A 23,030-nucleotide genomic window follows, 5' to 3' on the forward strand; every position below is an offset into this window, starting at 1 on the left:
GACTATCAAGAGGGTCTATCAACAGTGTGCTGCTCACCAGGCATACTCTGTGACACAGCAGGATCTTACATGGAAACGCTCCACCAGGCAACGAGTAAACTCTAGGTACTAGTTCTTGAAATGTTCATTACATCAGTATGCTGCATTTCAAAGCAGCCAAATGGTGGAAATTTTTATAGTAAGGTGCCAAGCTCTCCTCATGGAAGTCAAAGCTTTAACACTTATTTGGACTCGCCCTGTGTCAGAGCCATTTGCCTGGAGCATCTGAAGTTCGGGGATCGATGACAATTTCTAAAGGGTAATACAGTTATAGGGCACCATTTTTCCATACATCCCAAGGGAAAAAAAACATATCATAACTCAGTAATAACTCTCCATATACTAGCAGTTTTCCAATTCATGGTTAATCTGCATCTAATAAGACTAGGTAAATCCAAGTCATCGCTTGGACTCGGATAGGCTATCAGCTTTCTATAAGTTGGCTTTTCTGATATCTAACAAACCCAAACTCCCAATGTCTTTGCATATTGCAAAGGATCTGCCACTGTTGGTGTTATCTACAAGAGGCGGATGGGATGGATGGTCAGTCATCGAGCCAACCGCATGAGCCTGGGTATGGATCAATATACAAGGAACTTGGCGCAAATGAGTCCATAGGATTGGAGCGGAAGCACTGATTCTGGACGGTTGCAGGTGGCGGCGGAGTCTCAGATGGTTCAGATGTTGGATGGCCAAGTAGCTCTTGTTCGACCAATATATCTTGTTCCTTCGGTGTACTTTCTGGATCTTTGGGTGCAAAAAGTTTTTTGGCCTCAGGAAAGATGATAAGTTTCCTCCTGGGAATCCCTATTTCTTTTATGATCTCATGCTTCCTGCAAAGGATCCAATATAATCAAGTCACTCGTGTGCAGCAGATAGCTGACAAAGGTGAGAGAACCAACATACATGCAGTATATCAGAATTTGATCACGAAGAATGCCATCCCACGCCCTTTGAAAAATGTAGCCATTGGGGCCTTCCTTTGCTGCAAAGGGGATATCACTGGGAAAACAAGGACAAACAAGGAAAAAAATACCAGTTTAATCAATCGTATTAACAAGAAGGGAACAGGGCAGAGGATTACAGAGGCCTCTTCAATTATCCAGTATAAGAGAAAACCTGGGCAAACACTTCCGGTGATATGTTGTTGGGCAGAGCCTGCATACTGCAAACTGCATATCCTTATCATCCTTATTCTCGTCTCCATGACACGCACTACATTTATGCACATGACACAGGAATTTCAGTCCAGCAGCAACATGCTGTTCGAAAAGGGAGGCCCGGACTTTGCTATCAGGGTGTTGCAGTTCGGAAATACACTTAGGATGGTAAAAATGCCCACATGCATAGTCCTTACATTTGAATACCTGAGAAGAAATGCAGAAGTTAAAAATGAATTACATCTGTTCAGATGAGAACGTACAGAATAAAATTTGTCAAACATTTGGATTATATGCCCGTGGAAAAGGGAATCTTGTTATACTTGTTCAGATGAGAACGTACAGAAGAAATTGAGCTGTCCTTTTTTACACAGTGTTTCAGACTTTCAGGTATACCTTGTGTTATTTATTCATCTTTTCCAGAAAATACAAATTCAAAAGCCAGTTAACATAATCAAACATAGATGGTAAGCCTACCTCAGCTCTTGATGATAAGTCTGAAGACCCCAATAATCCACAAGCAGAACACTGATGTTGCTTATACTTACAGTTCTTGCATATAAAGGCTTTCTTACCAATTATCATCTGAGTTATCAATGAAAAGAATGAAGCACTTTGCAGTTTGCACATAGAAAAGCAAGCACGAATTTAAAGAGTCAGCAACTCAATTAAGAATTTAAGAGGTACCTTTGCTTGTTCACTAGTAAGCCCAAGGGACGGACACTTGGAACCCTCACCATGTCCTTCAGTTAGGTGGAAAGACCTCAGACATCCACCATCACAGCTGAAATAAAACTAAGGAAAGAAGTGATAAGCATTGAAATAAGATTTAAGACAAAACATTGCTGCAGAAATCTCTTTATCTTAGTAAAAGTACGACTGAAGGAATATTTTTATAAGCATGTAACACATCAAAAGTGCATGACTTCACAAACAATTTAATGCATCATTTGTGGCACAATCCAAAATGAGATTTTATAAATTATCATTTATGTCTATCTGTAACCACTGAATGGAAAATTGGACAGGACAGCTGGGAGGATGTGGCAAACTCATGTTTTAGTGTTTGAACTCAGCATTAATATAGATACAAGATATGGTTTGTTCTTGGAAACAATGATTAGCCTCATATAAAGGAGAGGAAGCCAAACCACTGAAACTTTAGTACCAGAATACCTACCAAGTTACAAATCCACCATCGTCGCAAATTGCACAGACATCATCTCCCTGCAAAAAGAGCATATTAATCTTAATGTTGTGAAATTGGAAGAATTACACCAGTAAAAAATGAACACAGAAAAAAAAAGTTACTATTTAGAGAAGACGATAAATCTCAAAAAAAAATTGAAAAAAATATATGATAATCTTTGTGTGCAACGGAATGGATTTTAATCCAAAACAATGCTTTGGGTGAACACTCTGCACCAGGTTTAGCGTCATGCAGTGTTACCTAAACACCCATATCTTTTTTTTTTTTGGCCAACTCAGACACCTCGCTCTTGTGTCAGATTCATTGTAGGAGAATAGAGATGCGTAATTGATGGATTGTATTAGCCCGAGCCTTGGGGCTGAATATATAGGGGTACATGACTTGGAGGGCAAGAAGCCTCTCCTACAGATCTGGTAGGATACGGATACAATCCTAATTTACCTAATATAGAGATATCCCTAATATACTCTAACATTCATAATCCAAAACAATGCTTTGGGTGAACACTCTGCACCATGTTTAGCGTCATGCAGTGTTACCTGAACACCCATATCTTTTTTTTTGCCAACTCAGACACCTCGCTCTTGTGTCAGATTCATAGCGGTATCCGGTATGTATTTGGCATGCCCACAAAAAACTTGCTGAGTTGGATACCCCCATCCGAACTCAAGCATCCGTGTCCATGTAACACCAGCGCCATGTGCCTCTCCTGACAGCTCAGACTCATGAAAATTATGAGATGGCAACCAGTGTTGGCTAGGTAGGGCAACAACTCGAAGAACAGAATTTGGGAGTTTGGGCAGTGCGTGACCACATACGGCCCCTTCATTTACACCTTTGTCTGGGATGACACCTTGTTTAGTTCAATCAAGCACGTCAAAATTATGCCCCATGCATGCCGTGCTGGACAATGCTGGCTGCAATCTTAGTGCTCTTGAATGGTTTTTGGATGTGCACCAAACAAAAATCTTAGTAATAGGAGCAGTGGTTCAAAGAGAAATTTAGTTTAAAAGTGGTATTATGTGCAGGTTTGCCACATAAACCCTGTGCAGACTGCAATCCACTTAAAAAAATATTTTTAAAACATCATTCAAGATTTTTTTTTATCATTATGGGGTAGTGGAAACTGAGTAGTCTTATAAAAAGAAGCATTCACAGCCAGTAAATTCAGGTCTTTAGTATCTATACGATTATCTTTACCAAACAGATCAGACATGGCAGTAAAAACACTATTTTATTTAGCAACTATTCTGGAGACGTTCAAGTCAACTTAGAACAAGGCGAAAAGCTCATTGTGTCCATAGAGGTAGGGACCACAAACCACATAATGAACCACCCCCAGAAAACATAATAACCAAACTTGTGAGGACATTAGCTTAGCTTTTCCAATTTGTAGCATCTTGCAGATATTTACCAAACAGTAAGGGAATGTGGAGCCACAAGCCCACAACAGGTACTCCCTAGTTTTGTATGGGGCGGGGGGGGGGGGGATGAAATCAGAAACTAAACATGCAGAACCACGACTGTGCTTTATGTTAATCATTGCATAGTGGTAAACATTTTTTTTCTTTCCTAATCTATTATGGCTATTAAGAACTCCTCTGTTTTAGATGTTACACCTAAGCAACAAAAAGAGAGATAAGAGATAAGTTTGCCACACAACATAGTATTCTGTCCAAGTGACATGACGAATTTAAGGAGAATCCATTCTCCAGATTGATTACCTGCATTTTGCTAATACCCAGCTGAGCAAGCAAAACTACAAACTACCTAATCAATGCAGCACCATGCTTCAGTTCAATTAAAGTGAACCGGAACCTTTCGCTGCTACATAACCGATTTTCCCAATTAATAATAAACACAAGAAACAAAAAAAAAACAAGGTTGTGAGCTCATTTACATCTTGAGGTTCTGCCTTGCGCTTGTTCTTGCTCTTCCGCTTGATGTCACGAGCTTTTCTTGGTGTCCGGGGCACATGGCCTGAGTTCTCTACTCCATCCATGGTCTGCTTCCCCTCACAATTCATTTATCAGGCAGGCAGGTTTGCTGCCAAGAACAAGAACCCGTTCCCAGTAAGAGCTACTGATGGACCAATCAGAACCCCAGGTTGTTTCCCCTCTATCTTCGAAGTACCCTGCTCAAAGACAATAAATTTCTGCTCAGCGAATAAGAATCACCAGAGCCAACCACCGCTGGCCGCACTGCCTTTGCGCTGCGTGGGGGAAACAAAGATGCACCCGCACATGGATCCTCAAAATCTACGGCATCAGTTGGGATCGATCGGCGGCAGCGGACCTAACTCCTGATCGAATCGAACCCCAACCATGGTGAAGAATTACGGCACCAAGAGACGGCTTACCTCAGCATTCCGGATGCATCTCCGTCCGGACGGTGCATCCGGCTCCGGCTGGAGAGAGAGAGAGAGAGAGAGAGAGAGAGAGCTGAGCTGGGCACTAGTGCGTGAAAGTGAAACGCTGCCTGTATGAATGCAGTACTACAGCTGTTCTGGAAGGAGGATTTTATTGCCAGTTTGGGAAATGGAAACGGGGCGTAGGTTTGGAATCCTTTCACCATTTTCAAAAACTAGGTAAATCTATTTTACTAGATCTTGTTTAGATCAAAGACTTTACATTTCACAATTTTACATTTCAAATGGCTATAAACTTTACATCTAATGTTTGGACACATGTAAACATTTGCTAATGGATTAATTAGTCTGAATAAATTCATCTCGCAGTTTACAGGCGGAATCTGTAATTTGTTTTGTTATTAGTCTACGTTTAATACTTTAAATGTGTGTCCGTATACTTCAAAAACTTTGCACCCCTGTAACCAAATCTTTACATCCAAAACTTTACAAATGCCTGTTTAGTTCCAAAATTCCAAAAGTCGTCCAATTTCAAAAAAAATTTGGAATTTTGGGTGCATCTAAACAAGGGAGATAAATTTAGATCTCGTTTGATTTTTTTAAGTATCTATCACGTCGAATGTTTGGATGTCAACTTAATATAAAAATAATTGCATCAGTTGCAATTAGAGCTCTAGATGAATCTATTAAATATAATTAATGCACAATTAACAGACGATTACTGTAGCAATTAGTGGTTAAATTATGTACTAATTAGACTTAATAGATTTGTCTCATGATTAAGTCGTGACTTAGAAAATTATATTTGTATGTAATGCTCCTAATTGGTGTTTAAACATACATGTGATGGGATATATGACTTAAATTGAAAAACAAACAAACCTGGCCTTAGATTAGGGGTGGAAAATCCTTCATCCAACAATTTCTCATTCTGGCTTGCCTCGCTATCCCACTCGGCATCACTCCCCTCCACTTGCATCCCTCAAATTGAACCTAGATGATGCACTGATGCTCGTGTTTTCCTCGTTCTATCGTGTTCAACAAGTTTCCATGTCTATCGTGTTCAACGAGTTTCCATGCTCGTTCATGGCACCGCCGCCATGCTACCGCTTGTCGTGGGCTACACGCGTGTGACCCTGTGTTACCTCTTCATTTAGCTAGGATTTTTACCAAATTTCTTGGTGATGCTTCTATAATTGGGTCTAAAGTTGAGTTAAAAATCGAGAAATTTTGAAGGCTAAGACTCCCTTTTCGGAACCCAAAGACATCCTTACAAGCGGAAAATATATTCATCCAACACGCCTCCAAAGAAAGTGCATCACTCTAGTTCGTTGAGAACGTATCCTGTTCGTTACATCAGGCAGGGGACACCGGGTTACTCATCACTGTTGAAAACCAAAGACGAACACTTTTCCCGTAGTTTTTCATCCATCGCAACTGCAAGTTTGCAACACGATTCCTTCAAGGCACCTCCTGTTTTGCAACCAATGAAGGAAAAAACAATCCATCGATACACGCCTCCTGACCATCAGCATCAGGAACGTGTGGAAGCTACTCATTTACATGCACTTTGCAAAGATCGTATTACTGTTGGGTTATTAACAAGGGAGGGTGAATGGTGCCTGATGCTGATGGTCAGTCACCAAGACAACCACAAGTTCCTGGATGTGGATGCGTAAACATGGATCCTGGTGCAAACGAGTTGATCGGACTGGAACAGGAGCACTGGTTCTGATTGCTTGCAACTGGCGGAGGAGATTGAGGTGGTTCAGGTGAGGTGTTGTCGTGCAGCTCCGCTTCCTCGGGTATATCTTCCTCATTGGGTGGTTCTACCAGCATTTTGGGTACACGTTGTTTTTTGGCATCCGGAAAGACAATGTGATTCCTCTTGGGAGTTCCTAACTTTTTTAGAATCTCATGCTTCCTGCAAAAGATTTTAACAAATGCGATAAATCTGGAGTGGTAACTGAGGACAGCAGCCAACCAGGAGCAAGGTGCGCGAATTAACACACGTGCAGTAGATCAAAATTCGATCACGAGGAATGACACGTCCATCTGGTGCTTCCAACTCATCCCACGCCATTTGCATGTAGCCATTGCGACCTTCTTTTGTTTTAAAGGGGATGTTACTGCCAAAATTGTATAAATTATCAGGTAAACAAAATCATGTTTTCACCAATAGAACATTACAAGAAAGGGACAGGGGTACGGAGGAAAACCTTGGCAAACACCCCCGGTGGTATGTAGTTGGGCAGCGTCTGCATACTGCCCATTGCATGTTCCTATCATTCTTGTTCCCTTCTCCCTTGCACACAATACATTCATGAATGGGGCAAGTGAAATTTTGTCTGGCTGCAATTTTGTCCCCCAAAAGTGAGGCATCGAGTTTGCTATCCGGGTAGAGCAGTGTAGCAACACACTTTGGGTGGTAAAAGCGCCCACAATCATCAGCCTCACATTGGAACACCTGTCGAGTCAAGCAGAAACACAAAGAATTCAATATATTCAAAAAGAACAAGCAGACACGCAGGTAGCAGAATTTCTTGCATTTTAAGCATCTGTCCATTCTGGTGCATCCTGGGATACCTGTGCATTCTTTTCCTATACCAAAGAAAAGGTTCCTTTCTTTCTTTTTTTATCCAATCTCTTAGTAATACTTTTGCCATTTCATCAAATCTTTCAAAATAAATTAATTTCAAACTCTTGAGGAAATAGGATTCTGCCATGCCTACCTCAGCTTCAGATGACAAGTCAGAAGATCCCAGCTTTCCACAAGCAAAACATTGATGTTGCTTATACTTGCAGTTCTTGCATATAAAAACTTTATCATCAGCAGCAAGAATCATCTGAATTATCAATGGAAAACATGTCGATTTTAGACAAACAAAAGCAAATGCAAACTTAAAGAAATAGGCAACTAGATAGATACTTCTGCCTGTTCTTTGGTTAACCCAAGGATTAATCTGCATCTAGATCCTTCACTGTTTTCATCAGTTAGGTGGAAAGACCTCCCGCACCCACCATCACAGCTACAAAATATCAAGGTAAAAAGAAACACTCATATGAAACATTGGACAAGGATTTAACCCTTGTATTCCTCCAGAAATTCTATAATTGATCTTAGCAAATATGAGAAATTTTGTAACATCAGTGCAGTTGTTAGTTGGTAATGTTTAGAAGTTTATGTCACATTCTATAATCTGGACACTACAAACTCTTTATTGTGCATTGTTCAGGTGTAATAAGGATTTACATGAAACCGGACAGCTGGTGGAAATGCAGTGATGTGTCATGCTGTAGGGTTTTATCTCTAGCCTAACCAAACTTGCTTGGGATTAAAAGGTTTGCAAGGAAAAAAAGAAAACTGTAATGCTGATTCAGCATTATTTGAACACGGTAGAATATAGAAAAAAGTATATGATTTGCTCTCAGAAATAAATTGTTCACCCAACTACATGGATCACATTGCAGACATGTAAGTGTGAATCAGTAGATTTAGATTGTGCCTGAAAAAATGTCCTGAATGCAATGCTAGCCCAAAAATGATAAATAAATTTCTTGTTTGATGCTCACCCTCTTTCTTTGAGTCAAACTCATTTTAAAGTAGGTTTTGTGATACAAAAACGAAAACAGTACTCATATTTTAAAATTCTTTTCTACTGTCATGATTTTGTTATGAAGAGTGTACCACAACAGAAACTAGTGGTTCAAGTTTAGTTTTTGAAGACTACTCGGAGTGAAAATGCACCTTATATCTTGAAACAGTGAGAGTATTCAATAAAAGAAAGTGCATAATAGATTTGGTCAAATTTTCAAATTGTGGACTATCCTTAGCGAAACATAGCATGTGTTTGGATTGGAGACGGGTTGAGTCCAACCCAGATTTTAGGGTTGGGTTGAACCCAGTTAGTGTTTGGTTGGAGGGTTGGGTTGAACCTGTTGGAGTATATTGAGCCCTGTGTATAGAGGCCCATCTAGAGACCCATGTATAGGTATTATATATACCCACCCTTCTAGGATTGGATGAATACAAGCATTATTCTCTCCTACATGGTATCTAGCCATCTCTTCCCTCTCCCTCCCTCCCTCTAGCGGCCGCCGCCGGGCCCAACCGCCGCCGGCGCCATGGCCGGCCGGCCGCCTGCGCCCCCTCCACTCTCCTCCTTCCCTCTCTCCCCTCTCCTCTGCTACCGGCCGCCGATCTCCTCTACTCTGGGCGCGAGGCCCGCAGCGCCCTGGTCACCTGCCGCTGCTTGGCCTGCGGCGCCCTGGCTTCCCGCCACGGCCCTCGCCGTCGTCGAGACCCTCCCCAACCCACTCCTCCTGCCGCCGGCCTTGGAGACGCCGGATCCGCCTGCCCTGGGCACGAATCCGGGTGCGGGCCTGGCAGCCGCCGCCGCCGCCGATCCCGCTGCCCAGGGCACCGATTCGATTGCCCTGGGTGCCCTAGGTGCCAAGGGTGCGGCCACGGGAGGTCCTGCTGCCACCGCCGCCACCCGGGGCGTGAATCCGATGCCCCAGGATGACGCCGCCGCCGCCCTTGCCGCAGCCCTCGGCGCGGATCCGGGCGCGGGCCTGGCTGGCGCCACCGCCGCCGCCGATTCCGCCGCCCGGGTGTCCCTGGCCGCCGCCGCCACCGCCGCAGCCCCGGCCGCTGCCGCCCCTGACGGTGCCGGGACTGGCGCCGCCCCTGCTGCTGCCGCTGCAGCCCCTACTGCCGTCGGCGCCAGGGCCCTTCCTGTGGGCGCGTGGGACTCCGGCGCAGGCACACCTCCCCTGTTCCAGGCAGCCGCCCAGGCGCCTCCTCCACTCCAGGGCGCGGGCCGCGCCGCCGAAGCTGCTGCCTCCCTCGCCGCCGTGCACGCCGTGCGGGCTCAGGCCGTCGCGCCCGCAGACCTAGCCGCCGCCGCCGCCTTTGTGGCCGCCGTCGCGCCCGCCGCGCAGGCCGCCGCCTCCCTCGCCGCCGCGCACGCCGTCGCGCCCGCCACGCACGCCGTCGCGCCCGCCACGCACGCCGTGGCGCCCAGGGACCCCGCGCGGACCGCTGCCTCTCTCGCCGATGCGCAGGCTGTCGCGCCCGCCGCGCACGCCGGGCCGGTCCAGGCCGTCGCGGGCCCTCGTCCTCGGCCCCAGCCGGCGGCCATGCTCGCCGCTGCTGCTCCCCTGTTCGCGCCATTCTGGACACCGCCCGCTCCACCCAGCCAGCAGCCGACCTGGCCTGGGAGGTGGGACCAGGCCGCACTGGCGCAGTCCTTCAGCGCCATGGGGCGGACGCCGCCGGTCTGCACCGAGTGGATCGCCGACTCGAGTGCCTCCTTCCACACCACCCCACATGCCGGTATCCTCTCTTCTGTCCGACCCCCACACCCCTCTTGTCCTTCTTCCATCATGGTTGGTGACGGGTCTTGCCTTCCTGTCACCGCCGTGGGTTCTGCTCCTGGCTCTTTTCGTCTTCCCAATGTCCTTGTTGCTCCTCAGATGGTTCATAACATTCTCTTCATTCGTCAGTTTACAGCTGACAATTCTTGTTCCATCGAGTTTGATTCTTCTGGCCTCACTGTAAAGGATTCGGCCTCCCGGCGTCCGCTACTCCGGTGTGACAGCACGGGGCCCTTTACACCCTTCGCCTTCCTTCTTCCGCTGCACCACTCTCGTTTTCTTTTTCACCCTGACCGTCTTGGTCTGCCGCTTTTGCCACGACGCCGTCTTCCACCACCTGGCACCGCCGTCTTGGTCACCCTGGCCGCGACGTTCTGGCTCAGCTCAGTCGTAGTACTGATGTTCCTGGTACTAGGGCTCCTGCTGAGCCCCTCTGTCATGCGTGCCAGCTCGGTCGTCATGCTCGGCTCCCTTTTTCCTCTTCTTCGCATGCAACGCATGCATTTGACCTTGTTCACTGTGACCTGTGGACCTCTCCTGTACTTAGCCTTTCTAGTTATAAGTACTATCTGGTGGTGGTCGACGACTTCTCGCACTACTCTTGGACGTTTCCTTTGCGCGTCAAGTCTGAGACTTTCCCCACCCTCCTCCACTTCTTTGTCTGGGTGTCCACTCAGTTCGGCCTCACCGTTAAGGCCGTCCTGTGTGACAACGGGCGGGAGTTTGACAACTCCACCTCCCGTTCCTTCTTCCTGTCTCGGGGTGTTCAGCTGCGTATGTCTTGTCTGTATACCTCTCCTCAGAACGGCAAGGCTGAGCGGATGATTCGCACGATGAACGGCGTCGTGCGCACCCTTCTGATCCAGGCTTCTCTGCCCCCGCGCTTCTGGGCTTAGAGCCTCCACACCGCCACCTACCTGCTCAACCGCCTTCCATCCACTGCTTCTCCTGCTCCCACTCCACACCACGCTCTCTTCGGTACCCCTCCTCGCTACGACCACCTTCGGATCTTCGGGTGTGCGTGTTACCCTAACACCTCCGCCACCGCTTCTCACAAGCTGGCGCCCCGCTCGACTCGTTGTGTGTTCCTCAGGTACTCCCCTGACCACAAGGGGTACCGATGCTTTGACCTCACCTCTCGCCGCGTTCTGATCTCCCGACACGTCGTCTTTGACGAGTCGGATTTCCCCTACTCTACCTCCACTACACCTTCTCCTGACCCCGAGCTGGAGTCTCTGTTTCCGACTGACCCGGTGGTTCAGACACCGTTATATGTCTGTCCTTTTCCTGCAAGTTTTCCCGGCACGCCGGCACCGTTTCCGGTGATCCCTGCTGCACCGAGCGCGGCCCCGGTGCCCGCGGTCGCACCACGCGCGGTCCCCAGACACCGCAGCGGTACGCTGAGCCGGTGCAGGTGTACCGGCGTCGTTCGGCGCCGACACTGGCGCCGCCTCCTGCTCCGAAGGCTCCTGCGACGCCGACGCCGGAGCCGTCGCCGCCGCCGCCTCCTCCGGCTCCCTCTCGAGCCGAGCCGGAGGTATACCACCCGCCAGTCATCCATCGGGATTCTCGGCATATCCATCCCATGGTGACTCGGCGTATGGCGTCTCAGGCCGCGACTCTCCCAGCCACCGAGGGAGAGCCGCGGGTCTCTCCGGTACCCTCCTCTGTCCACGACGCCTTGGCGGATCCTCACTGGCGTCGCGCGATGGAAGAGGAGTACGCGGCAATTCTTGCCAACCAGACGTGGGACCTCGTGCCGCGTCCGTCTGGTTGCAATGTGGTGACTGGCAAGTGGATTTGGACGCATAAGCGTCGGGCTGATGGCACACTGGAGCGCTACAAGGCTCGCTGGGTTCTCCGGGGGTTCACTCAGCGGCCTGGTGTGGACTATGATGAGACCTTCAGCCCAGTTGTGAAGCCCGCTACGGTGCGCACGGTCCTCTCGTTTGCGCTCTCGCGCTCTTGTCCTGTGCACCAACTGGACGTGAAGAATGCGTTTCTTCACGGCACTCTGTCAGAGACTGTCTACTGCTCTCAGGCAGCGGGATTTGTGGATTCGAGTCGTCCGGATATGGTCTGCCGGCTCAACAAGTCTCTCTATGTACTGAAGCAGGCTCCTCGGGCTTGGTACTCTCGGTTCGCCACGTTCTTGCTGACATTGGGGTTCACCGAGGCCAAGTCTGACACGTCTCTCTTCGTCTACCGCCGTGGGGATGAGACTTCCTATCTGCTGCTCTACGTTGATGACATTGTGCTCACAGCCTCTAGTCAGCGGTTGCTTCAGAGTGTCATCTCCTCTCTACAGCAGGAGTTTGCTATGAAGGATCTCGGTCAGCTCCACCACTTCTTGGGCGTCACTGTTGAGCCTCGCCCGTCTGGTCTTCTCCTGCACCAGCGGCAGTATGCACTCAATATCCTAGAGCGGGCTGGGATGACTGATTGCAAGCCCTGCTCCACCCTGTCGACACTCAGGCGAAGCTGTCCGCTGATCTGGGTGATCCGGTGGCTGATCCTACTGCCTATCGGAGTCTGACTGGTGCTTTGCAGTACCTCACCTTCACCAGGCCGGACCTCACCTACACTGTCCAGCAGGTCTGTCTCCATATGCATGATTCCCGGGAGTCACACCTTACTGCGCTGAAGCGTCTCCTCCGCTACGTCCGTGGCACTGTGGACCTCGGCCTGGTGCTTCACCGCTCGTCCTCTGCTGAGCTGGTGGTCTACACCGACGCTGATTGGGCTGGCTGCCCGGACACTCGTCGCACCACTTCCGGCTACGCCGTCTTCCTGGGCGGCAACCTAGTCTCCTGGTCGTCCAACCGGCAGCTGGTTGTCTCCCGCTCCAGTGACGAGGCGGAGTACTGGGCTGTCGCTAACGGCGTAGCGGAGGCGTCCTGGCTACGACAGCTCTTGGCAGAGCTCCACAGCCTGCTTGCCAAGAGCACGCTCGTCTACTGCGACAACATCAGCGTCGTGTATCTCTCCACCAACCCCGTCCAGCATCAGCGGACGAAGCACGTGGAGATCGACCTACACTTCGTGCGCGACAGAGTCGCAATCAGCGATGTTCGGGTACTCCATGTCCCGACTACCTCCCAGTTTGCTGACATCTTCACCAAGGGGCTGGCCTCCTCAACCTTCTCGGAGTTTCGATCCAGCCTCAACGTAGCCGGTGGCTAGTTGTGGCGGCGGGGGGTATTTGCCCTTTGTACTCTATTTGTACTCTCTTCTTGTCCAGTCTTGAACACCGCTGCGTCGGTAGTTCAGACTGCGGGGATTGTTAGTTTTCTTGTTGTCCAGTTTTGAACACCGCTGCACCGGTAGTTCAGACTGCGGGGGGGGGGGGGGGGGGGGGGGGGGGTGTTGGAGTATATTGAGTCATTGTGTATAGAGGCTCATCTAGAGGCCCATGTATAGGTATTATATATACCCACCCTTCTAGGGTTGGAGGAATACAAGCATTATTCTCTCCTACAGGACCCAGTTTTTTGTTTGGTTAGAGGGATTTGTAGAGATGGAATGGATGTACATTTAACTCTGTTATCAACAGTAAAATATGGACCCCACGTGTCATCCTCTATTGTTTTTTCTTTTTTTCCTCTGCACCTTATCTTCTTCCTCCAGCTCGCCGCCGCCGCTCCACGAGCTCCACGAGAGGGGCCACCGCCGCCGCGGGCTCCCGGCTCTGCCTCCGCCCCGCCCCTTCTTCTTCCCCACGCGCCGCCTCCGGCCGGATCTCGTGGAACTTCCCACGCGCGGGATGGCGCGGATCTCGCGCTCGCCTCCGCGCCACGCCGGCCGGCCGGCCGCCACTCGCGCTGTCGCCCCGGCGACATGCCCATGTTGCTCAGCCGCCCCCACGCCACCCCCACACGCGCATAAAGGAGACAAGCAATATAAACCTACCAAGTTACATTACCACCATTGTCACATATCGCACAAAGATTATCTCCCTGCACAAAGAACAGATTCTCCTTAACTATGTTAAACTGAACAAGCTACACCAGAAGAAAATGTACATATAAAATGGTTAACTAATTCTTTTTCTTAAGCCATCTAATATGGCAATTAGAAATCATGCACGATGAACTATTCTGCAACACGTAAAGACTCTCATGTAATGTAAGGCCACAGCTGAAGCTGCTATTTTTGGCATACGTCAACGTGAACGAGCAAACTGACAAAGTAATAAATAATTAACTAGGCAAAGTGCTCGCTCGCTTACATCAAGTCGCGGCTTGGGCTTGCTGCTCTCTTGGTCGGTGCCACCACCTCTCCCCGGCCTCCTAAGGTCGCTCCGCGAGCTACCTACTGGAGTCATGGTCTCCTTTCCCCCACGAGAATCAGGCGGGCAGGCTGCTTGCGCGCAGATCCCTTCCATGAAGCAGGGGCGGACTTGGTGTGTTTGGCAGGTTGGAGTTGGAGTGGTGTGAGAGAAAAATACTATTATCTGTTTGGTGATGGGAGGTTAGTGCTGGAGCGATGTAAGAGAGAAATACTGTAGGATTGGAGCCTGGTGCACCAGGCGAACACGGTGCATGCGCAAGTGGCATGGATGCTCGATTTCGCACAGCAGGAAGGGAAGGGAATGCGCGGGCGTACCTACTCGCCGCCGGGGAAGCTCCCGACGAAGAAGTGGCCAAGGGCGGCGCCGCTCGCCCTGTAGTCGCCGCTATCGAGAGAGACTTCGAGAGATAGAGAGGCAGTTGCCGCTATCGAACAGGCCCACGGCCCAACGCGCCTTCTGCTCCTGCGGGCCGTGGGCGCAGCCAAAGCAGGAGAAGAAGGCCCAGTTTCCCTAAAAAAAAAGGAGAAGAAGGCTCAGTTTGGCCCAACGCGCGAGAAAAAGAATGGGTGGATAACTATGGCCAAATATATGAAATTTAATCTATTTCTAAAACAGATAAGTTTTCCACCTCCAATTTTGATTTAGTCTGTCTTGCATTATTAATAGATGATCTTAATTTATCATGTCTGTGAGTCCGACTAGATTTTTGTTAATTGAAATCTTAATTGAAACGCGGACAAATCAACCGGAATCATAATCGTAACTAGAGAAATCAGTTGAAATCATAATCGGATCCCGAATAATCAATACCCCACGTGATCACAATACGGTCTATACATGAAGTGAACAAACATAAAGTTAATGATATTATATAAATCTATTATACTATTCGTAGCAACACAAAGATACTATGCTATGCTAGTTAATCTTTAACTATTTATAAAAAAACGGACGGTAGAAACGGTACATTGACTTTTCCTCCGTCCAAACTCACACGTGAAACACCGACCGGCGGGTCCGGGGACCCACGCGTTCTCTCCGTGATGGAAAGCCACCCGCCGCGGGTGGATAAAGGAGAGGCGCAAATTCCGTGGCCGCCACGGTCAGAGCGGAGGCGCCCGCGCCGCCAACGGGTAGGTAGGAGTGCCGTGCCGCCACCTGCCGCGGTGGAAGCAGAGGCGCCGAGTTCCGCCGCCGCCGCGCCACCGCGAGCGGGCGGGGACACCCTGCTGATGCGGGGCGGAGCTGACGCACCGAGTTCAGCGGCCACCACGGTCGTGAGCTATCAAGGGAGTTCCTGGGCAGGTGGGAGGTGGGAGGGGTGGTAGGGCGCGGTCACCGGAGCTGAGGAGGTGGACCTCGATCGGCCTTCGGCGCGGGAGAGACAGAGCTGAGTAATCGCCGTTAATTGATGCGGGCTCTAGACGTGAGCCCATCTTAATTTTTTTTATTGGATTATATTAACTCCCAACGTGACAAATTCTTTCCATGTTGCTTCCTTATTACTCAAGGTTCCTTTTGAAATTTTCATAGTCATAAATCTTCAGCCAATGATTCATGCAAGTATTTTGATTAATGAGATAACATATAACTACAACTGAACGTGGACAAAGTACATGCATTTTTTTTCTTTTATTTTGTTCCCGCATTAGCATACAGAAAATACTATTAGTTAAAAATATCTATATGTATCTATATTTTCTAATAAAGCATGTAAAGTTTTTTTTTCTAACTTTTTTGGTTTGGTCCACCTTGTGCCATTGATAGGTGGGTCTTAATCCATCCGTATGCAAGCCAGATCAGCCCTCCGTCTATGACTCAATTACGTACATCACTACAAATTAATGTGCGGATAACTATACATATATAATATTAATATTGGCTTGGTCTATAGCAACGCTCGGCATATTGCCTAGTATCTACAAGCAAAGGTGGGTGAGTGAAAACCAGGAAGAATTTATTTAGTTTCAAATTGTGTACTTGTGTGTTGGGGGTAGGGGGCACACAAGTTAACAAAATGGACTTTTCCGGAATGAAAATGTTTGAACAACACCACAATCCCACACAAATCTTATTCCACACCATAGGTGACAAAAAGAAAAGGCACTCTGAATACGCAAAAGCACTCACAAACACTGACCACATGCTGATGATGCATGTTCAAAGTCCAATTTTCACCCTCGAACTATCGCAAAAGTCTGATTTTCAACCTTCAACTACGAAATCGGACAACATAGGTCATCCAACTATCAAAACCGGGCAAATTTGGCCCTTGGGTGGTTTTGAAGGTTGTTTTGCATTTTCTAAAAAATAAATAAATCTAATTAGATTTAGAAAATCAAAACTAATTCACTTTAAATCATAAAAATATGAAACTAGTACCAAAATTTTTCTAAAAATGTAACCTATCTATTATTGCTCCATTTGAATTTTAGTTATTAAAAATAATAGGCATAACTGCAAGTAGCCAAATATTATGAATATAAATAAAATTAGATCTGAATAGCTTGGTTTGTAATTTATCAATTTGTTGGAGGAAAAAAGAAATCCATTTTACTACCTCACCAATCCACTTTGTCCGTTTTACTCCCCTAACAAAATTTAGGATAATTTACTTTCTCAAACTATTTCGATTGGCCTGATCGACACATTTGTCTTTTTTCCTCCATGTACAAGTTCTTGTACTCAAGCAGCTTGCTTACTGTTGATTAATTACAAACCAAGCTGGAACGCATTATCTAAGAAATACGATGGGTAGCATCCAACTTTATCTGTAAGAGATCATGAGACTATTGACGTCCTATCGTGGTGAAATGTGATATGATTCATGTTAAATGAGAAAAGATGATTCTTGAGTAGTAGTCATGACAGTTTTCCTGATCATTAAAGGAATTCAGCCGACCTAAGTATCATATCTTCAACATTTAAAGAAAGAATTTGCCTTGGTTATTCTGAGGGCAAAAGTCAGATACAAATCTGTTATGTCATCATGGCTAGAAGCCTTGTGAAATCCTTTTCATTTTTTTTGTTTCTTAATTGTACTGAACTTCCCTTGTTGTTGTTTTTTAATATAACATAATCAGCAGGGGACTATCCCTACTGTTTCATAAAAAAAAAATTCCTGCAGTTGGTTTGGAATGTATGCATATGCAGATCTTACATGTGGTACTAGTAGCACTACTACGGTTTGATGAGCAAGGGGATAAAGAAACACTATTGTTGTACAGATATCGAGTACGATGATGGTTTGATCGGTCGTCTGTGTTGTTGATTTCTTCAATGAATAGGCATGTCAAAAATGTAGCGTGGCTTAACGAACAGTCCCAAGCTAGCTACCCCAGAGCATGTGCCGACCTAGCTAGGCAGATCACGTTCTGCACTATACAGCTCGTTTGGCTATGACGACACCATGATAAAAAGTTAAAACCGCTACTATTCCAACAAGTGGTCGTGTATTAGGATTGACAGTTATTAGTGTGTTTAGTTTCTATCCAAAACTTTTTGTAGGGTTGTGTGTCATTAGAGCCGAGGTCGGGAACATTTCAAAGCGATGTATCACCTAGATGTATCAAACTTGAAATTAATAAAGTTTCTCTTTTCCAAAAAAAATGTGATTAGCACCAGCAGACTGGAAAGTTTATATGAGCTGCTGATCCAGGAGAGCTAGAGTGAGAAGCATGTGTTGGCTTTTGCATCAGGCATGTAGGAAAAAATGTAACTAGAATTGCTGTAAACTGTAAAGTTCTTGAGTACGCCAAATTAGTACTAGTATCTTCTATCTTATTCATTTACTGTCGATTCTTTTGAATCGTTGATATAATGATGCTTTTTCCGAAAAAAAAATCTAACTAATGGTGCTATTTCGTTCTGCCCACCAGCACAAAGGAAAGTGGCACCGTCGAGTCCATCTCCAGATTGATCTGTCTCAGCAGTGATGCTTTTTTAGTTTCCTGTTAGTTGGCTTGTACTATGCATGGCCAAACAGTTAGCGCGGCAACGAGACATGGTAACAATGAAAGGACGTTGGTGCTACAGTGACATAACTTATCGAGGAGTGAGTAAACACTATTGCTACACTAATTGTTTGAGTCTGGTCAATCGAAGAATTATTGTCTGGAAACAGATCTTGTCGTTCCGCTCTATTGCACCTGTTTCTCCATTCAATTATGATGTGCCTTAGTACTCGCAGAACTTCAACATATTTCAGATTGTTTTAATGCATTTTATTTTGAGATTGTTTTAATGCATTGTTATATTTCAAGGTTTGAGCCAGTATTGTTACCTGTCTCGGTTCAGGGCAAGAACTTTTTCCAAAACATCATCATCTGGACCTCACAAAATTAGCCAAACATAAATAAATCTAGAGCCGAAGGCCACCCTCTGCCTCCTGCGATCACTAGAAATAACATGGATCATTTGACACTCAAGGTGAGACATTAACCAAACGACTGAATATATAAAAGACAGCCTGCACAGCAGATGACAGTAGAACCTCTACCGACAGAGCATAACGACAGAGCAAGATGGACGTCTCAGATTGCTGACAGTAGAACATCTAACTTTGGTGACAAAGAACCTTAACTTATTAGCCATTGATTTCAGAGAGAGCAAGAGACGGGAATGAAATAGGAGATAATGGTACATGCTATGTTGCACTGGACTTGAACTGCCTCCCTGCAAACCACCGGTTATGTGCAGCATGCTACAAAATGAAACCAAATGATTCCAATGACGACAAAAGAGTTCAGGTTTGGTCGTATCTAACCAACACAAACTGTCGATCTACATGCATTTTGCAGAGGACGACCTGTAAACTTCTGGTTTCTGTCGTCTACTGTCGACAAGATACAGAGAGGTTGTATGGAGTATGATCAGTCATCGAGCCAACCGCAAGAGCCTGGATATGGTTGCGTGAATGAGGAGCTTGGAGCGAATGAGAGGGGACTGGAACAGTAGCACTGGTTCTGGTCACTTGTAGCCGATGAAGGCGCCTTAGTTTGCTCGGAAGAGGGCTGATGGTCGTGCACCTCGATTTCCTCAGGCACATCTTGTTCCACGGGTGCACCTTCAGGTGTGTTCGGCATGTGGAGTTCATTGGCTTCAGGAAAGATGATATGGTTCCTCTCGGGTGTTCGGAGTTTCCTTACCAGCTTATGCTTCCTGCAAAAGATATTTTGGTGAATTCAGTTATCTATTCGGGAAAATAGGGATAACAGGCAAAGACAGGGCTGAGCATAAATATGAGTAACAAATGTAAGAGAATTAACATACATGCAGAATATTAAAATTCGGTCAGGAAGAATGTCGTCCCACGCCCTTTGCAGCGAACCATTGGGACCTTTCCTTGATTTGAAAATGATATCACTGCAAAAACAGCAAGAACAAAATCTCAGGAAAAAAGGTCCAATTTTCAGGTAGAACATGAAGGAACAGAGTATAGGGACGTGTCTATTATCGAGGAAAACAAACCTTGGCAAGCACTTCCGGTGATATACAGTTGGGCAGCGTCTGCAGACTGCAAACTGCATGCTCCTATCATTCTTATTCTCTACACCCTTACACTCGATACATTCATGCACAGGACAAGTGAATTTCTCTCTAGCAGCAGCAACTTCAACCTCAAAAAGTGTGGCCTCTTCGCTATTTGGGTATAGCAGTTGAGCAATACATTTAGGGTGGTAAAAGTGTGCACAATCGTCATGCGAACATTGGAATACCTGACAGGCAATGCAGTAAATTAGCAAAAAAATAAGATCTAAGAAAGGGATTTTTTTTCCCTTCTCTTTCATCTCTACGGAAGTAAATCAAGTTTAAAGGTTTGAACAAAACATGATCAAACTCATATGAACACTGATTTGAAATAGAATGATCAACCTTATACATTGTGCTCTCTTACCTCAGGTTGTGATGACGTGTCATCAGAAGATCCCAACAATCCACAAGCGAAACACTGATGTTGCTTGTACTGGCAGTTCTTGCATATAAAACCTTCCTCCATGTCGATAATCATCTGAATTATCAATGAGAAACATGAAGCGCTATGTTGATTGTAGACACATACAAAGTAATAGTGAGCTTAAAGAACCTGACAACTCCAACAGGAGATACCTTTGCCTGTTCTAAAGTTAGCCCAAGTTTTTCTCTGCAATCTGCATGTTCCTCCTCATCACCGTCATCTAGGTGGAAAGACCTTCCACAACCACCATCGCAGCTAAAATTTGTAAAGAGAAAACATATTAGTATTAAGCATGGAACTATGTTTCATTCACACATTGCTGCATAATATACCTTTTTTATCCTAGTAAAGGAGAGGAAGGCGGATCAGTGAAACTTTATAATGAATACACTCACCAAGTTACAGAACCACCATCATCACAAATCGCACAAACATCATATTCCTACAAGAAGAGCACATTGATTTTAATTAACTTTTTCAAACTGGATAACCTCACAGAGCAGAAAATGGACATAAGAACTGTATTAAAGAAGAAAATATAAAAAGAAAACCTGATAACCAATTTAAAAGGCACATAGTCCAGGGCTCTAGGCGTGCTTTAACATGTGTAGTCAGTAAACTGACTAAGTTTTACTCGAGATTAAAAAGAAGAATTGAGTAAATCGTACTCCAAAACTCCTCTTTGGGCCACCTCTAAATCAAAAATTGGGTGCAATGCAAGTGTTTAGGAACAAAGAGGTGATACAAAGAGGATTTTATCCGCAGGTTTGGATAGAAATCCTGGTGCATATATATAGCACAACACATATACACAATTAAGAATTTGTTAAGACTTAAAACACTGACAATCTTGAGGTCCATTACCTCGATTGGGGCACTGACCTGTTCTGCCTTAAGGCTGTTTTTCCTTTGCTTGATTTCACGAGTCTTCTTGATCCTCTGGGCCTCCTCTGTAGTCACCTTTTTCCGGGCCATGGTCTCCTCCAAGAATGGAGCACTCGGGGTCTGGTTGCCAAGAACAGAACCTCCAATTTCCTGGTTGGAACTTTGCAGATGCTCTGCCCTAGCTTGATCGGGATTCCCTGCATAAAGGCAAGAATGTTCAGCTGTTGATCAGTTCGAGCGGGGGCACACGTCACCGAAATCAATGGCGACGGGCCGCATCAACAACAGAGACAAAGAAAGGCTAATCGAGCCGGGATAGGAGGGCGGATCGACAGGTTTGAGAAAGAATACACTACTGCGAATAATCAGAAAGGGAATCCGCCATCCATCCATACCGGCGACTAATCAAATCCAGGTAGGCCCGATCAGGACGCCGATTTGGACAGCGGCGGCGGCGGCGATGACGGAAATCCAAGGGGCAAGGGGTGCGGTTTGGAGGACGTCGTGGACGGAGGCGGCGCGACCGTATATACGAAGCGTCTCAACAGGACGAGGCGGCGGCGGGTATGGTGCCGAAACGGACACAGCATAAAGATCCACCGCATAAAGGAGATCAACGGCCTCAATTCGGTCTATCACGGCCCGCGACGGCCCAAACGCGCCGCTATCTTCCTCGCGTCATCGCCTCCGGCAGCTCCGCCATGGATAGGGTTAAAGAGTTCAGGGTTGCCGGGGGCGGTTGCTCACCACCGGCCATAGAGAGAGGGCCGGCAGCGGGATGCCAACTCTAGGGGGGATGCGCAGTGGCGGAAGATGGCGGTTGGGCCAGCGCTAGGGTGGGAGAGTCAACGACGATAACGGCGGTGGACGGAGACGACGGCGGCAGGAGGGTGACCACCACGGGCGGACTAAAGTCCCGCCGGAGCTCCTCGCCGGCCGCAAATCTCAAACTTAAAAGAAATCTTGCGATGTTTAAAATTTTTAAGATTTCCTTAGTACAAAAATAGTACGGAGAAAGGCTTTGCTTTGGAAAGAAATCTAGGGAAACAAAAGTTTCTCGAAACTATTTTCTAACCTTCTCTCTATGCCTCTTCAAAAATCCCTGAGCATAACCCATTGTACTGCCAATGCCCCAGCAGGCCAGCACAACATATCCAAAGGACCTTATCGGTTCATATCTTTAGACTGTTTGATTCTATAAATCAGCTTACTAAAATTCAATGACTTATAAGTTTGGTCTGTTTGGTTGCATATAAGTTATATGCTCTGTTCCGGATACCTCCCTCCAGCCTCATTCACCTGCCTCTTCTCTCTCTCCACCGTCGGAGCGGCCGAGGGGCTCCAGCCTCCGCCTCCTCACCGCAACGCTACACCGGCGGGCGGCGTCTAGATTCATGCCCTCCCTCCCTCCCTCCCAAACCATTCTCTCTATCTCTTTCCACATCGTGTCGCCCCCACACCGCCTCCTAGGCGCCGGCGAGCCGCACCGTCCCCACGCCTATGCCTCCTTCGACACTTCGAGCTCGCGCGACGCATGGCAACCAAATCTGAGGCGAGGAGCGGTGGCGGATCCAAGACCGCCCGACAGCCGAATCTAGGCGAGGAGCGGTGGTGACGGCAAGATCGGGAGGGGGCGTGAGGGCGCGTGCTGCCGATAGGATTGGGTGTGGGTCCCACATGAAAAAAGTGTGGGTCCCACGTGAGGGGGAGGTGCCTTATAAATTTTAAGCAGGATGTACCAA

At 47.1% G+C, this 23,030-nt stretch overlaps 3 protein-coding genes across 9 annotated transcripts; all 3 read right to left on the minus strand.

Annotated features, from left to right (window-relative positions):
* Positions 1–256: 256 nt before the first annotated feature.
* LOC120666687 (protein ENHANCED DOWNY MILDEW 2-like) lies at positions 257–4,901 on the minus strand. Of its 3 annotated transcripts, none has more exons than XM_039946595.1 (9): positions 4,769–4,901; positions 4,310–4,543; positions 4,134–4,233; positions 2,380–2,426; positions 1,887–1,983; positions 1,677–1,784; positions 1,159–1,406; positions 946–1,041; positions 257–872 (listed from the first exon to the last, which is right to left on the minus strand). In XM_039946595.1, the coding sequence occupies exons 3-9, from the start codon at positions 4,137–4,139 to the stop codon at positions 584–586; spliced, it is 891 nt and encodes a 296-aa protein (XP_039802529.1). In that variant the 5' UTR covers positions 4,140–4,233; positions 4,310–4,543; positions 4,769–4,901; the 3' UTR covers positions 257–583. The 3 variants fall into 3 exon arrangements, with proteins under 3 accessions (XP_039802529.1, XP_039802528.1, XP_039802527.1); XM_039946594.1 differs by having other exon boundaries at positions 4,134–4,236; XM_039946593.1 differs by lacking the exon at positions 4,134–4,233.
* A 1,186-nt stretch (positions 4,902–6,087) lies between these two features.
* On the minus strand, positions 6,088–14,606 carry LOC120666689 (protein ENHANCED DOWNY MILDEW 2-like). The gene is made up of 7 exons (XM_039946596.1): positions 14,385–14,606; positions 14,066–14,112; positions 7,707–7,806; positions 7,510–7,623; positions 6,997–7,244; positions 6,790–6,906; positions 6,088–6,701 (listed from the first exon to the last, which is right to left on the minus strand). The coding sequence occupies exons 1-7, from the start codon at positions 14,538–14,540 to the stop codon at positions 6,413–6,415; spliced, it is 1,071 nt and encodes a 356-aa protein (XP_039802530.1). The 5' UTR covers positions 14,541–14,606; the 3' UTR covers positions 6,088–6,412.
* Positions 14,607–19,007: 4,401 nt separating this feature from the next.
* Positions 19,008–22,420, minus strand: LOC120666691 (protein ENHANCED DOWNY MILDEW 2-like). 5 transcript variants are annotated; one of them, XM_039946603.1, is made up of 8 exons: positions 22,364–22,420; positions 21,286–21,485; positions 20,799–20,845; positions 20,556–20,658; positions 20,344–20,457; positions 19,917–20,164; positions 19,719–19,811; positions 19,008–19,607 (listed from the first exon to the last, which is right to left on the minus strand). In XM_039946603.1, exons 2-8 carry the CDS (start codon positions 21,376–21,378, stop codon positions 19,319–19,321), a joined length of 987 nt encoding a protein of 328 aa, XP_039802537.1. In that variant the 5' UTR covers positions 21,379–21,485; positions 22,364–22,420; the 3' UTR covers positions 19,008–19,318. The 5 variants fall into 5 exon arrangements, with proteins under 5 accessions (XP_039802537.1, XP_039802533.1, XP_039802535.1 ...); XM_039946599.1 differs by lacking the exon at positions 22,364–22,420 and adding an exon at positions 21,645–22,224 and having other exon boundaries at positions 21,268–21,485; XM_039946601.1 differs by lacking the exon at positions 22,364–22,420 and adding an exon at positions 21,684–22,221 and having other exon boundaries at positions 21,268–21,485.
* Positions 22,421–23,030: the final 610 nt, after the last annotated feature.

This window comes from Panicum virgatum, chromosome 3N (assembly GCF_016808335.1).
Source record: "Panicum virgatum strain AP13 chromosome 3N, P.virgatum_v5, whole genome shotgun sequence".
Lineage (NCBI taxonomy): Eukaryota > Viridiplantae > Streptophyta > Magnoliopsida > Poales > Poaceae > Panicum > Panicum virgatum.

What these genes read in the sequence shown, in the direction of transcription:
- LOC120666687 (XM_039946593.1), bottom strand. Translation starts at nt 4,435, where the DNA reads ATGAATTGTGAGGGGAAGCAGACCATGGATGGAGTAGAGAACTCAGGC. An exon ending in CACCGGAAGTGTTTGCCCAG is followed by an intron (nt 1,042 to 1,158) that starts GTTTTCTCTTAT and finishes TTGTTTTCCCAG; the next exon opens with TGATATCCCCTTTGCAGCAA. An exon ending in CAAATTCTGATATACTGCAT is followed by an intron (nt 873 to 945) that starts GTATGTTGGTTC and finishes GATCCTTTGCAG; the next exon opens with GAAGCATGAGATCATAAAAG.
- LOC120666689 (XM_039946596.1), bottom strand. Translation starts at nt 14,540, where the DNA reads ATGGAAGGGATCTGCGCGCAAGCAGCCTGCCCGCCTGATTCTCGTGGG. An exon ending in AGCCCAAGCCGCGACTTGAT is followed by an intron (nt 14,113 to 14,384) that starts GTAAGCGAGCGA and finishes TTCTTTGTGCAG; the next exon opens with GGAGATAATCTTTGTGCGAT. An exon ending in ACTTGTCATCTGAAGCTGAG is followed by an intron (nt 7,245 to 7,509) that starts GTAGGCATGGCA and finishes TTGACTCGACAG; the next exon opens with GTGTTCCAATGTGAGGCTGA.
- LOC120666691 (XM_039946599.1), bottom strand. Translation starts at nt 21,681, where the DNA reads ATGGATGGATGGCGGATTCCCTTTCTGATTATTCGCA. An exon ending in TCCCTTTCTGATTATTCGCA is followed by an intron (nt 21,486 to 21,644) that starts GTAGTGTATTCT and finishes GCCTTTATGCAG; the next exon opens with GGAATCCCGATCAAGCTAGG. An exon ending in TAACTTTAGAACAGGCAAAG is followed by an intron (nt 20,458 to 20,555) that starts GTATCTCCTGTT and finishes TTGATAATTCAG; the next exon opens with ATGATTATCGACATGGAGGA.